This window comes from Serinus canaria, chromosome 1A (assembly GCF_022539315.1).
Source record: "Serinus canaria isolate serCan28SL12 chromosome 1A, serCan2020, whole genome shotgun sequence".
NCBI classification, from domain to species: domain Eukaryota; kingdom Metazoa; phylum Chordata; class Aves; order Passeriformes; family Fringillidae; genus Serinus; species Serinus canaria.
The window spans coordinates 71,469-85,996 of NC_066314.1; the positions used below are offsets into that span (position 1 = coordinate 71,469).

The 14,528-nt window shown below is 54.1% G+C and overlaps 1 protein-coding gene across 3 annotated transcripts; it reads left to right on the forward strand.

The window, feature by feature from the left end:
* The first annotated feature begins 242 nt into the window (after positions 1-242).
* On the forward strand, positions 243-14,200 carry LOC103822460 (hematopoietic lineage cell-specific protein-like). Of its 3 annotated transcripts, none has more exons than XR_003945966.2 (15): positions 243-409; positions 2,594-2,677; positions 3,867-3,940; positions 5,003-5,132; positions 6,352-6,462; positions 6,815-6,869; positions 7,293-7,403; positions 7,968-8,078; positions 8,764-8,819; positions 10,314-10,383; positions 10,620-10,756; positions 11,333-11,449; positions 11,931-12,541; positions 12,952-13,023; positions 13,786-13,821. XR_003945966.2 is itself a non-coding variant. In XM_009097432.4 (15 exons), exons 2-15 carry the CDS (start codon positions 2,594-2,596, stop codon positions 13,920-13,922), a joined length of 1,575 nt encoding a protein of 524 aa, XP_009095680.1. In that variant the 5' UTR covers positions 243-409; the 3' UTR covers positions 13,923-14,200. The 3 variants fall into 3 exon arrangements, 2 of the variants coding, with proteins under 2 accessions (XP_009095680.1, XP_018777904.1); XM_009097432.4 differs by having other exon boundaries at positions 11,931-12,240; positions 13,786-14,200; XM_018922359.3 differs by having other exon boundaries at positions 11,336-11,449; positions 11,931-12,240; positions 13,786-14,200.
* The last annotated feature ends 328 nt before the right edge of the window (positions 14,201-14,528 follow it).

Here is a 14,528-nt window from a genome sequence, read left to right on the forward strand (position 1 = left end):
TGTTCTCAAGCCTCCAGGTAATGGGGAGAGATACTGAAAGTAAAAGGCATGCTCAAGACGTGGCTCCAGGATTTGTGCCTCCACCAGAACTCTGGCTTTATACCCATGTGAGAGTCTCTAAAAGACAAGTGTGCTGGGACCTGATGGGCTCCAGTGTGCTGATGGGGAACTCTGTGTCTGCACTGCATCAGTGTCTCAGGGCAGAGGCAGCCTGCAGGGGAACCGCAGCACTGGGGCCAGCTCTGGGACTCGCGGCTTGAGCAGAGCTGGGGGCTGGGATGCAGGAAGTGAAAAGTGCTGAAGTTAAAACAGGAACTCAGAGCAGACACAGGCCCAAAGCTGTCACTAGCAGCAGGTGCCTGAGCAAAAAGCAGCAAGTTTGCCAGCAGGAACTGGTGAGCCTTTAAAGGTAAGAAAACTTGATGGGGTTTTGGGAGTGGAAAGTGAGAAATTACTACCAAAAAGTGTAGTTTTTGGTGGGCAAAGAGAACTTTCTGAACAAGCAAGTTAAAGTGGACAATGCTCAACATTTGCTTCTCAGGCTATTGTCCTGTCATCATTATGGTTCTTGTGTTTGAGGCTCTAGAGAACCACGTTTCCAAATCTACCAGCATGATTGTGCTTGTGGTAGCCTTGTATTTGTGCTGCAGTGGATGTTTTCCTAGGGGAAAATGGGGCAAAAAAGGGTTGAGACGCTACCCTGGCTGATATTTCTCATAATGACAGATATTTCTCATATGACAGAGCCTTGTGATGTGATTACAGCCTGTGGTTTGTCATGGTTCCCACAATGCATGGCAGATGGCTTTGGAGAATGGGTGGTCAACAACTATTACAGCAGTATTTAAAACCTTGAACCATCTTATTTGAGCTCAAATCAGCTGCCCTGAGGATGGTCAGCATTGTGCTAGCTGGTTATTATTGCTGGTTTATGCTTTACAAAAATGAGCAACAAACTTTAAAAATCTTTGGCATGAGAGATGCCAATAAATGAAAGAAAGGAAAAGGAGAAGAAAGGTGTTAGAAGGGGCTGTGTTGTCCTCATGAGCGTTTCCACATCCCCTCCTTCTAACTGCAATTAACTGCAATTAACTGTATCCAGTTTGCCACCGGATTGCTGTCCGTGGGCAATGTCACAGACTGGCTGTGATCCTGAGGCACCTGGAGAAGGCCTAAAACCAGGTCTTCACTGTGTATCTGCCTTAGCCCTTCATCTTCTCTCTTAGCTGACTACCTGGCCTTTGTTTAACAAAAGAAAGAATCATCACTGCTGGGCTTATTTGGTTTCTCTTCTCTTTGCTCCCTGATCTTACAGTGCTGGTTCTCTGGAAAGGACAGCTTGAAACTGAGCAGTGCACTGCACTAAACTGGAAGGTTATTCACTTAAGCAGCTTTTGATATGGGACTTAGCATAAACAGAGAACTATTAATTATTCAGCATAAACAATTTGCCTTCACAGAGGGCAACTGCCCCAAGAGTTTAGGGCTGTCTGAGGCTTCCACACAGCCGTGGGAGTAAGGGGTTAGCACAGCTGAGCACATGGCAAAAGCTGCTGTTAACTGAGGATCCAGAGCCCAGGAGCTCTCTTCTATCCTGCTGATTTGGTCATAGTTTGGTGTGATGGAGAACAGGGCTCAGCTCAGTCTTTCCTGCACATTCTCTTCCATCTTTCTCTCTGCCCCATGAAAAAGCTGCTTTGGGCAACAGAGAGAACTTGCAGTTTCTCAATACTGCAGGCAAAAATAGGGGTGGGATATGAAGGATTGGAGCTCTGATGAGAGTGATTGCTCTGGGGTGTAGGGGCAGCAAATGAATCTTTTCTCTCTGTCTCTCATTTTGGAAAAATTCCGTTGCTTTTTCATCATGTTTTTTTCATGGTTACCGTGAAAATGAAATGTAGCAGTTTTAGATTTCACATTACTTTTAACTTCCTCTTCCTGGGCCCATCCCTTCCTCCAGGCCTGCAGGAGCAGTTCCTTCCCAGCTCAGCCAGTTTAGCCCTACATCTTCAGTGCTTTTAGCCCCATTTCCCATTTTCTCCACCTGACAGACATGAACACCACACAGCACCAGCTCTGTCACACCACTGTCCAGCCTTGCTCTGACCCTTCTCTAGGCTATGGGCAGGGATTAAAAGGTTGAAAAGCAGACAGAGGCTTGAGGAAGCCACTCAGTTCCAACAGCACAGTGTCATGGTGTTGGAGCACACCATGGTGTGTGCAACTGAACTAACAGCTGGGGTAACTCAGGGAACAGCCTCCCACAGCACAGAAAATTAACGTGTTTTGGAAAAGCAGAATCTGGTAACTGGATGCCAGCATTCATTTACGTTATAATGTGTGTGTTCCTACTGCAGAGTGAGGGTGCATGAAGGCCATGGTTTACACCTACATTCCCCATGTGCTTTGCTGTAAGACCTGCTGGGGCTCAGGAGCAGCTATCTTGGGGGGCCCTGTGCTGTATGAGGGACAGATGTGTGAGGACAGGTGGCCTGTAAGGGCCCCTTCCAGCCTGGGTTCTGCTGTGACTGAGAGTGAGTCAGCTGTGGACGTGTGTGGCCACCCTGGGTGACAGCAGGTCCTTGTTGTGCAGATGTGGAAAGCAGTTGTGGGACACAACGTGTCAGTGAAAGTGGAGGCTGAGGGAGACGACTGGGACACAGACCCTGATTTCGTGGTGAGTGTCTGGTGTGGAAACTGTTATACTGATGGTGTGGTGTGAAAAGCCCCTGGCCCTGGGCTCTTGCTGCTGGGACAGAGCCGGGGCTCGGCGGGGCTGCAGCACTGCTGGCAGGGCAGGATCAGCCGAGTGCCATCAGCCCCTCGCAGGCACTGTCAGATCACCTGTCTGAGCCACTTCTGACACATCTCCAGGTTTAGTCTCCAGAACTTCCTACACCATTCCATACCCCATGCCTGGCCACAAGTAATGGCACTTAAGGAGTGCAGAATATGCAGGGTTTCTCAAACCTGCTCATTTAAGAAACTCCCTCGTTACAAGGGTAACTTCCTTGTCCTCTCCACAACATATGTTACAAGACACAGCAAACAAATTTTCTCTGTCCCACACTGTTTGTAACTGTACAGGATGCAGGGTTTCCCCCATTTATCTTTTTTCCAGATGAAAAATACTCTGCTTACAGTCAGCTTGTGCAGGTGCAGCTCTGTGCCTCTTACACTCTTGATTTCTATCTAGTTCAACTCTGAGTTGAGCTGGTGAGAGAGCAGAAGGGTTCAGGCTGGGGAACCCTCTGCATTCATACAGGATCATGATTTTAATTTTCCATTTGGTTCTCTATTACTTTCGTAATAAGCCTCTCCTGATGAACGAAAGTCCTGTGTTTGTGAGGTTCAGTCATGCTTTACTATTTCCACTAAGAAATTCTAGTTTGGGGGAGAAAATCAAATTCCTTTCTCATAGTTTCAAGTTATTAATGTTTTAGGAAAAATCTAAACTGTCAAATTTTTTTGCTTAATTTATTTTTTCTATTTGTGGAAGCATTCAAACTAAGCGTGAACAAAGTAAGACTTTTCATTCTATTTCACATATACATATTTTCAGCTTTATTGTATATTAGGAAATACTTTAGGGATGCTTCAGTTTATCAAGTATCTGTTTAGAGCTTCCACAAAGCTACAACATGAGGCCATGATGGCCAGGCCCGAGGGCTGGCGTCACTGTGGTTTCTCGAGTGATTTCCCGAACAGCAAATTCCGCCCATGCCGGTGTCGCCCCGGCTCTGCGGAGTGGGTCAGAGACCCCGGCCCGGCGGGGATGGGGTGCGGGACCCCTGGGCCGTGCCTGGTCCGACGGAGCACAGCGAGCCCCATGCGGGCTGGGGCTGACGGCCGTGGTTCGTCCGCAGAACGACATCTCCGAGCGAGAGCAACGCTGGGGAGCCAAAACCATCGAGGGCTCTGGCCGGGCCGGGCACATCGAGTGAGTGCAGCGGGACTGGGACCGGGACCGGGACCAGGGCGTGGGGGAGCGGCCCTGCCGGGCACAGACCGGGCCGTGCCGGGCACAGACCGGGCCGTGCCGGGCACAGACCGGGCCGTGCCGGGCACAGACCGGGGCCTGCCGGGGATAGAACGGGCCCTGCCGGGCACAGAACGGGCCGTGCCGGGCCCAGACCGGGCCGTGCCGGGCACAGAACGGGCCGTGCCGGGCACAGACCGGGCCGTGCCGGGCACAGACCGGGGCCAGCCGGGGACAGACCGGGCCGTGCCGGGCACACACCGGGGCCAGCCGGGGACAGAACGGGCCGTGCCGGGCACAGACCGGGCCGTGCCGGGCACAGACCGGGGCCCTGCCGGGCAGAGAACGGGCCCTGCCGGGCACAGACCGGGGCCAGCCGGGGACAGAACGGGCCGTGCCGGGCACAGAACGGGCCCAGCCGGGGATAGAACGGGCCGTGCCGGGCACAGAACGGGCCCTGCCGGGGATAGAACGGGCCGTGCCGGGCACAGACCGGGGCCTGCCGGGCACAGAACGGGCCGTGCCAGGCACAGACCGGCGCCTGCCGGGGATAGAACGGGCCCTGCCGGGGGGGGCCCGGCCCTGCGGAGGAGAGCGGGGTGGCACCGTAGGCACAGCCGGGCCGGTTTGCGACGGGCCGGGAGCCTCCGCGGCCCCGTTCTGCAGCTCTTGGCCGGGTCCCGCCCCCCAGCTGCGGCGGATCGGGGTCCGCGCACCTGCACACGGAGCTGCCCCGGGACAAAGGCTGCCTGCTCCTTCCCTGCCCGGGGCTGAGCCGCGGCACAGTTCCCTCGGGACAGTCCAGTTCAGCCCTGCAGGAAAAAGGAAGGTGTGGGGTCCCGAGAAGGTCGGGGTGTAGCCCTGAACAGGGCTGCAGGACAGGAGCTGGATGTCCCCCTGAGCCCACTGGTCCCTTGCCAGACCCCAGGGGAGCCCAGCGCAGGCAGCTGGTCCTGCCTGTACGTCCTGCTGGGCTTTGGCTCTGCAAAATCCCACACCCACCTGCCCTGTCTCTGTCTCCAGCATCCATCAGCTGAGGAACAAGGTATCAGAGGAACACGAGGTCATCAAGAAGAAGGAGCTGGAGACTGGCCCCAAGGCATCCTATGGCTATGGGGGCAAATTTGGAACAGAGCGAGACCGAATGGATAAGGTAACAGCTGTGGGAGGCTTCCCTGAGCCTCAGTGGAAAAGTGCTTTTCTCTTAAGGGAGGGGGTATCTCTGTTTTCTGGCCTGACCCTGAAGGGAGAGTATGGAGATTTTGCATGGCTGCACAGATTCACACAAATCCAGCTAGCTCATACTCTGTCTCCAGGATCTATTTGAATTCATTTGTGTAACTCATCTCTACAACTTCTTTGCAATGCTCCCTTTAGCTGTGAAAGGCTTTCTGGGGCTGTTCAAGCCTGCTGCATAACAAATCTGGTGCCTCCCTACTTGTGCTTGCAGAACTGATGTGTAGTAATTCCCTCCTCATATTCTGCATTACAGAGCTCATATCTCCCTGAGATAAAGCTCTAGGCATCAGATCCGGTCTATGTTTTGTGATAATCATTATCAAGCTTCTTCCTTTGCCTTTCGGCATTTAATGCTTCTTTCTCAGAAGTGAGATGTTTAGATTGAGTTAGGGTTCCATAGGTGTGGTCACTGTGGGATTGAACAATACCAGGATGGCAGGGTGAGAAAGACTGTCCTCAAAAATTCCCTGCTCTCCCTGCGAGAACTGTTGTAGTCAGGAACTGCACACGCTCCTCAGGAGGAGGGGCAGAATCTGAACACTTGCAGCATCCTGGTGAAACTGGACCAAGAAGTTGCCAAAAGGCCAAGAAGTTGCTCAACAAAAGCACCCTCACTGTGGTCCAGCAGAGTCTGAGCACAGCTGTTCCATTTTGGCATAGAGTGTCTGTGGTTCCTGGCCACAGCACCTCCAGCCAGGAGAGCAGGTTCCTGGCTTGGCCTTTGGCCAGGTTTGCTGGCCCTCACTGTCAGATACAGAAACAGGAAATGGGTGCCAGAGCTCTGCCTGGAGTTCTTGGCTGTATGTGCCTGTCTGCACTTTTCTCTTGTCTACCCTGTGATTATCCACCATGCAACTCCACCAGCACTTGAGAGCAGGTGGCATTCAGCATCCCACGCTTTGCTTAATGAGCTGGCAGTGGGGACATTTGTGAGATGACAGCCCTCGAGGCTCCTCACAAGTCTCTGAGCAGAGCTGCTGCTGGCAAAGGCCACATGGAGAGCCTGGGCACCACCGCCCAGCCAGCCTGGACCTGTTACCTGTGGCTGCGAACGTGTCAGCAGCATGTGGGAGCAGCTGGGGTGCCTCTGCCTGTCCACCACGATGCTCACGTCACACTGTCTCTCCTCTCAGTGTGCAGTAGGACACGAGTACGTTGCTGATGTTGGGAAGCACTCCTCGCAGACAGATGCAGCCCAGGGCTTTGGTGGCAAGTTCGGAGTCCAGCGGGACCGAGCCGATAAGGTGTGTTGGACAGTGCAACTGAAATCTGTACCTGTGGCCTGTGCTGGCCCTGGAGCCCTGCCACCTGCCAGCCTGGGGCTGTTCTCAAAGCTCAGACCATGCAGAGTCTCGCTGAAGCACAGCTCAGCTGTGTGCAGGGCAGTGTGGGGCACCTGTGGAGGTGGCTGGTGTGCACTGCTGTGGTGAGCCTGTCCCACCCAGGTAGAACACTGTTTCTCCAGGGGCTGTGGTGTTTGCTCCTGTGTGCTGCAGCATGAGACAGGGAGCCAGTGACAGTCTGGCCCCAGGGGAGGAAGGCTGAGATCCATCTTGGCCCTCAGGATAATTGACAGTCCTCCCCTTCTTGTTCCAGTCAGCACTGGGCTTTGAATACAAGAGTGAGGTGGAGAAACACTCGTCCCAAAAAGGCAAGTCCATGGGCATATGTGGCCCCTTGACTCTTTGCCCAGCTTCTCTTCTGCTCCCAGTATCCTGTGCTGTTGGCTGTGGCACAGTCTCCTGTCTCTTGTTTCAGATTCCTGTTCCCAGTCCATCTCCCTTGTGGCCCCATGTGCCACTGTCCTTGGCATGTCTGTTTTCTTCTTTCCTCCTGCCTGCTGTGTCTCCTGGTGCCCTGACCCCATTTGCCTTGTGCTCCCATTCCTGTGGGCTCTCATGTGTGGTGCTCCCTACCATCCTCTCTGTCCCCTCCAACCCTTCACTTTCTGTGGTGTTTTCCATAATCTCTGCTGCTGTCCCTTCTCCCTGGGGACCCTCCCCAGTGCTGCTCCCTATCCTCTCCTCAACAGCCCCATGCTGGGGGCAGCATTTGACTCCATGCTCCACCTCAGATTACTCCAAGGGCTTTGGTGGCCGTTACGGAGTGGAAAGGGATAAGGTGGACAAAGCAGCAGTGGGATTTGACTACAAGAGCCAGGCAGAGAAGCATGACTCTCAGAAAGGTGAGCCCCGGCAACCAGGTGAGCTGGGGAAAACTGATGGAGCTGGAGGGGCTGGGGCTGCTGGAGGGAGTAGGGGAGGTGGGGGAGCAGCTGAGGAGGAGGAGCAGGCAGTGTCAGGGCTGGAGCTGGGAACTGTGCCCCCTGGGACTACGGACACTTGCAGGGCAGTGCAGAGCATTTTCAATCTGCTGCAAGAATGGTGGAAGAGCTACAGGGAGCTGTTGGGAAGGGCCAGGTGAGGAAAGCCATTGCACAGTGCATAGCTGCTAAAAAGAGTTCAGGCTAAAGGAAGAGGAGCAGAAGAGTTCTGTGGGCATAGGTATCTCCTGGACAGCATATCACCAAAGGAAGGGTGAAGGGGAAGCTCAGGCAGGTGCTAATAGCGGGTGGCATATCCCAGGGAGGAGGGAGGGCTGTTGCTGCAACACCAGTGGGGAAATCTGGCCTTGTTCCATGTCTTTAAGTTCTGGGCATGGGAAACCTGTGAGAACTGCCTGAGCTCACACTGCTTCCCTCCCTTGTGTGTTCTCTTCTGTGCCTTGATCTGGATCCCTGTGGCTGAAGACTATTCTGTGGGCTTTGGTGGGAAGTTTGGGGTCCAGAGGGATCGTCAGGACAAGAATGCCCTTGGCTGGGACCATCAGGAAGAAGTGCAGCCCCATGCATCCCAAAGAGGTTGGGAAATATTGCCAGAGGTGGTAGCAGTTTCCCTGTAGCACACACAGACCTGGGTCTGGAGCTTGTGGTTCATAGTAAGAGATGCAGCAGCTGAAAACAGAATGTGTCCAGCACGTTGCAGATGCAGTAAACCCCAAAGCACAAGGGCAGAGCAGGTGGGAGCTTGGATCAGTGGGGGACACGCAATGTTGGTCCCTCAGACAGAACTCCCAGACTCTGCCTTTCCCTGTGAGGGACGTTCCTAACCACGAGCTCATTGTAACCTCCCTGCCCCAATTCCGCCCAGATTTACTCTTTGTGCACGCGAGACACACTCTGAAGTCACGAGCTCTCACAGAGGAATGAGGCAGAGCAGATCCCAGGAGTGCCTTTTGTGCAGCATGTTTGACCTCCCCAAACAGGGCTTCGCTCCACTCAGGTGGCGTGACTGGCCTCACCCTGGTGCCTTGGGCTCAGGTTGGCAGCTACAGCCCTGCACACTTGTGCCCTCAGCTGAAAGGAGGGAGGGATTAGTCCTAAAAGCTACTGTCCAGAGGGCTTAGCTTTATCTGTGTCTCATCACATATGGAATTAACTAGAGATAACACATGCAAACTCATTTCACTGGTCACAGCATACTGAAGTCAGAGGTGCACACAAAATACAAAATACCTTAAAATATCTTTTTTTTTTTTCAATACAGACTATGCCAAGGGGTTTGGAGGCCGTTATGGGGTCCAGAAAGATAGAGTGGATAAGGTAAGACTGCTGCAGCCTGTAATTCCTTCCTTGTAACCACTGCTTTTTGCCCAGATGAAAGAGAAGAAATTCCCCCAGTGGAGCTGGGATCCCAGTACCCAGTGCACAGCTATGGAAGGAACTGGGCCGAGCATAAAATACCAGAGGGTGCAGAGGAATGCAGCCTGGGGAGACTGTAATGCAGGATTTCCTCGTGGCACTCTCTGTCACCTCTCTCTTCTCTGCTGCTAGTTACCCTCTGCAGATTTTTCACTCCTGTCAAGGAGTGCCTTATGGTCTGCTCACGTGCTAAATCTTCCTGCACACCTTGACAAACTCCAGCACACATGGGATTGGCATAGATCAATCTGCTGTGCATGAGGAGGGGTCACCAAGTTGCTGGTTCAGGTTTTCTGTTTGGGCTGACACCAGACAAAGCCTCATCTACAGTCACATCTCAGAGTGAGGCACTGAGATCAGTTGTGTGCTTGGCAGGCTGCCCTGAAGGCTTGGTCCCCAGAGGGGGTCCTGCAAGTGGCTGTGATCTGCATGGATGTGATAGCCTAAAAGATGCAGATCCTGGGGCATTTGGAAGAGGAGTGAGGGTGCCTTCCCTGAAACCTCCTTCCTTTGCTGGGGGCACAGGGCTGTGTTTGGTACCGCACCAGCATCACTGTCCTTGGGAGCTCAAGGAAGCTCTCATCTTCTCACAGCCTTCCCCAGGAAAATGCCTGGGAAAGTTGTGCCTTGATCTTCGTGGCCAGAGAGCTGCTGCCACAGTCGGCCACCAGCCTATTGTGACACCTGCAGGCAGCACCTGCTGTAAAGTGTCAGGCTGAGAAGTGGGTCCTACCTGCTCATTCCTTTTTGCATGAAATAGTTTTCCCATGAAAGCAGATAAACCCTTAAGCCTTTTATATCTCACTTTGGCTTTCCTGCATCCTCCCCACCAATCCTATTCCCGGTCCAGCCTCTCTCCATCCCTCCTGAAGCCGGTGCTGCCGCAGGTGTTTGCACACAGGTGCTGCTCTCCAGCCTGTGCCACTGCACACACGTGGCAGGTGAGCCAGCTGCGCGTCCAGCAGGGAAGTGCTTTCAGGCCTCATGCCACAGGGAGTGCTGAGGTGGATGCACAGTGTTCCTGGGCCTGGGGAAGAGGCAGATAGATGGCTAGGCATCCCCCCAGGTATCCCCCCAGGCATCCCCCCAGCTCCTTGCCATGGTACAGGGATGTCCCCAGCCCTGCTGTCCTGTGTCACTGCTCAGCCTTCCCCACTGGGCTCCACAGCACCTTTCCAGCTCTCTTGGGCAGGGGCACCTGTGTCCTTGGCTGGGGGGCAACCAGGACAGGGAGGTGTCAGAAGGGGGGACTGCAGCCAACAGCTTGCCCTGGGCCAGGGCAGGTGTGCGGGTGAGGACAAACATACCTGGGAACAAAGCCTGCCATCACCAGTACCCAAAGCCAGCACTGGCATTGTCCAATGGGCTGAACAGTTCTTTCACTTCCTCTTGCAGAGTGCTGCTGGCTTTGATGAGATGGCAGCTCCCACCTCCTCCTATGAGAAAACAAGACCCCTGGCGGCAGGTGAGACCTGAGTATCAGCCCTGGGCTTAGGAAGCTGTGGGCCTCCCAGTCCTTCTGTGGCAGCCTGCTGGGAGGTGTGTGCTGTAGTGGGATAGGGGTTTAACCTGTGCTGGAGGGCAGGAGAAGGAGGCTGACTGCAAGTTTCTCTGGAAGAGGCAGAGGTCTGGGTTTCTCCTGGATGCTTGGGGTGGTGGAAGGAAGACGCAGGGCTGGGTCAATCAGCTGTCTCCTCACAGGAGCCTCCAGTGGCACCAGCAGCCTGCGGCTGCGGTTTGAGCACATGGCCCAGTCGGCAGAGGAGGAGAGCAGGAGGCAGGCAGAGGAGGAGCGGCTGAGGCGGCAGGCCCGGGAGCAGCGGCTGGCTCAGCAGCAGGTGAGCCAGGGCTGTCTTACCGTGTCCTCCAAGACTTGTGACACGGACTTTTCTTCAGAGCCTTGCAGCTCCGTGTCCTTCTGTCTGGTCTCTTGAGGGTAACCTCCTGCCTAAACTGCTTCCCTGCATCTGCCAAGAATGGCCACTGAGCTTCACAGTTGTCACTGGACTTTCCTTTTCAGCACACCAAACACTCATACAAGGACATACCTGCACTCAACCTGTGCTCTGGCCTCAGCTTCTTTTGCCTCAGGTGCCTGGCAGACAGTGTGGTTATTGTTCCCCAGCACTGCTATCCCAGCAGTCTATGTGAGATGCATCCCAGCAAACTGGATATGGCCCCCAGACCCTGTGTTTACCTGCCTTCCCCCTGGTGCTATTCCTGCACTCAGAGCACAGAGGGGTGTTAATGGTGGAGCTGTCCCCCCCACATTGCTCCTCTTTGGGGCTGCCCAACTGTTGTCACCAACCTGCGAGTGCCCAGGCCCAGAGCAGGTTTGTAGGTGGAGTTGCTCTGTTGGGAACATGCACAGCCATTGTTCTAAAGGACTGAGCAGTCTGATGGTTTTTCTCCAGCAGGAAATTGCTCTGAGAGAGAAGGAGCCCACTGGGACTGGTGTCGCCCCTCCAGCCGTGCCAGCAGCCGTACCCAGGGGCGCTGCTGGGGACCAGCCCATGTCACCAGGAGAACAGGTACCAAGGCAGCCTGGGAGAGCTGGGCAGGGGAGCAGGCAGAGGAGGATTGCACCTGAGAGAAGCTATGCTTTATGTGCAGCCCTGCAGGAAGACGTGGAGCACAGCCACAGGGTGGGAGAGGCTTTGGAAAGATAAGGGGGAGCATTGGGCTGGGGATGGGCCATGGCTGCCCAGCACCTGACCCCATGGGACAAGTTCTGGGAGCGGGTCAGTGCAGTGGCACTACCACTGGCTGTGGTGAAGCATGAACAGAGTTCTGACACGTGAGTCCTAGGGGTCTCCAGGACAATCCCAGCTGCTGGTTCAGCACAGCCCAAGCAGCTCAGCTGTTTCCCTGGTGTGCAGGGGACGGTGTTCCATTTGTGCCCTGGCAGCAATAAAAGGGCTGCCTTGTGTCAGGTGCTGGGAGTCATGAAAGAGCTGCCTGTGGTGGGTGCCTTGTAGGTGACTTTGCTGTCATTTTCCCACCTCATGGCAGGAGGCCAAAAGGGAGGATGAAGAAGTACCACCCACTTTGCCGCCGAGGCCAGCAGATCTGGATGCAGACCTGTGCAAGGTCCCCAACCAGGGTCAGCCCACCTACAATGTAAGTTTGGATGTTGGTGGAGACTACGAGGAGCTGCCAGAGCCCTCTGACTACTGTGACAGCACCAGTGGAGGTGCTGACTATGAGGAGCTGCCAGCCCCGCTGGGAAAGCTGGATGCCACCTACGACTTTGGAGGAGATGGAGCTGAAGACTATGAGGTGATCCTTCCTCAGGAGCCCAGAGAGAGCCATCCCCACCTGGGTGAGTACTGATGCAATAGCCCATGTCTTGGGAAGCTTGTACCTGTCCACTAACCTCACTGGATGTATGGGACAAACTGCAGAGGGAACTTTTATCCTGAAATCTGCCGTGGTCAGGATAGCAGCTTCTGGTGATAGAGACTTGGTTGTGTCCCACTCCCTGCCTAGCTCTAAGGTGCAGATGAGCTGCCTGGGATACTGGACTGGACAGCAGGAATCTGCTGGATCAGGGTCTGGGCAGGAGGCTGCCACAGGCCCGGGAGGAGCAGGATGTGGACCAATGCTCTTGCTCCAGTTTCCTGGTAAGTACTGCCCTGGGGCCTGGGGGTGCCTCTGGTTCAGCCCATTCGTCATATGGCTGGTGTTCCTGGGACCTGCTCTGGTGGAGTCTCTGGTGTGAGGAGTGCAGGTAGCCTTTGTCCACGCACAGGAGCAAACTGCATGGGCTGCTGTCTGCTTCCGTCACAGCTGGCATTGCTGGCAAGTGAAGAGGCTGGAGTTATTCCTAACCTTTTTCTTGGGAGAGGAGCATGAAAATCAGGACCCAACTGTCTCCTTGAGGGAGGGGAGGGAAGTCAGTCCTTGCTTTGGGCTGTGGTGCACCTCTCCTTGCTGACAGGTGCTTCCTCAGAGCTGGGCTGGGGGGTGTCACTGACCAGGACTGTGTGGATGCTTCAACCTCTGTCTCATCTGTGTGTCCTGTGTCCTGCAGGGAACACGGACCATGCTTCTGAGGGGCAGAGCGCCGGGGTCTGCGCAGTGGCTCTCTATGATTACCAAGGAGGTGGGTCTGCCCTCGGTGCTGGGGGAAGGCGCTGTGCCCGCAGGGCTGTGCCGCGGCCACGTGGGGGTTCACTGCAGTGGGGAAAGGGCTGGGACTTGGTGGTTTACATTTCTTCCTCCTGGGAAGCAGAATGAGATCTGGCTTGGGAACATCATGGTGTAGGAATGGTATTCTCCAGTTTAGTAGTCCCAGTAAAAAAAACCATGCATCACTTCTGTCCAATTGGAGGCACAAAAAGGCAAAGATCACAGGTTGAGATAACAGTAATTTTGGAAACAGCGATAAGAAAGTGAAAAATAACAGCAACAATGTTAATAACAAAAGATATAAGAAAATTAATTTTTCACATGGAAAAACACCCACCAATAGACAATATTGGATGGCTCTCTCCATCACATTTTCTCAACCCAGTGTTCCTTGGAATCGAGAGTCCCTTTCCCCCACCCTGGCAATGACATGAGGTGGTACAGAATAACCTCCATGTCATGGCCATGGCCCCTCCCAACAACTGCAAAAAATTAGCCTTGTCCTGGCCCAGAGCAGGACAGGAACAGAGAAACTTCATCTTTCATCTGTGAGGTCTTGCTCTTTCTCTGCTTTATCTGTGCTGTGGGATGGGGGTGGGTGAGGTAAACTCTTGGGGTTATCACAGCGCTTGTTCTGTCTTCTCCTGCCTGGGGGAAGGTGGGAGGAAGAACGTGAACCAGCTCTCTCTGGGGTTCTCTTTGCGTTGTGACTGTCTTTTCTTGACAATTTTTGCAGATGGAGATGATGAGATTTCTTTTGATCCTGATGACACAATCACGCACATTGAGATGGTGGATGAAGGCTGGTGGCGGGGACAGTGCCATGGCAGAGTCGGCCTCTTCCCAGCAAATTATGTGAAGCTTCTGCAATGAAATTAGCACAGTACAAGCTGCTTCCTTCCCAACTTTGCCTCTGTCATGGTTTGACACTGCCCAAATGCCAGACACCCACAAAAGTCACTCATTCACCCACCTCTCCCACAGCTTTGCAGAGGAGAGAAAAATTTAATGAAGGCTTTGTGAGCTGAGATAAGGACTGGGGGAAAACACTCCAAGGGCAAAATAGGCTTGACTTAGAGGTATACAAAGTGAATTTATTACTAACAGAGTCAGAGGAGGATAATGAGAAATAAAATAAGTCCTTAAAACACCTTTATTCCCCCAACTCCTCCTTCCTTCCCACCAGCAGTGCAGGGAGACAGGGCATGGGAGTTTTGGTCGTTTCATCACTGACATTTTCTTCCACTGCTCTGGGAGAGGAGCCCTTCCCCTGTGAGACCATGAGGTCCCTCCCATGGGAGACAGCTCTCTGTGAACTTCTCTGGCACAGGTCCGCTCTCATGAGCAGCAGTCTTCCAAAAACTGCTGCAGCGTGGGTCACTGTTCCACGGGGTGCAGTCCCCCAAGGACAGGCTGCTCCAGCCTGGGAGCAGGGCCCCCTCTCTCCACTGGCTCTACCACTGGATCACAGCCTCCTGC

What these genes read in the sequence shown, in the direction of transcription:
- LOC103822460 (XM_009097432.4), top strand. Translation starts at nt 2,594, where the DNA reads ATGTGGAAAGCAGTTGTGGGACACAACGTGTCAGTGAAAGTGGAGGCT. An exon ending in AACAAGACCCCTGGCGGCAG is followed by an intron (nt 10,384 to 10,619) that starts GTGAGACCTGAG and finishes GTCTCCTCACAG; the next exon opens with GAGCCTCCAGTGGCACCAGC. An exon ending in AGAGAGCCATCCCCACCTGG is followed by an intron (nt 12,241 to 12,951) that starts GTGAGTACTGAT and finishes TGTGTCCTGCAG; the next exon opens with GGAACACGGACCATGCTTCT.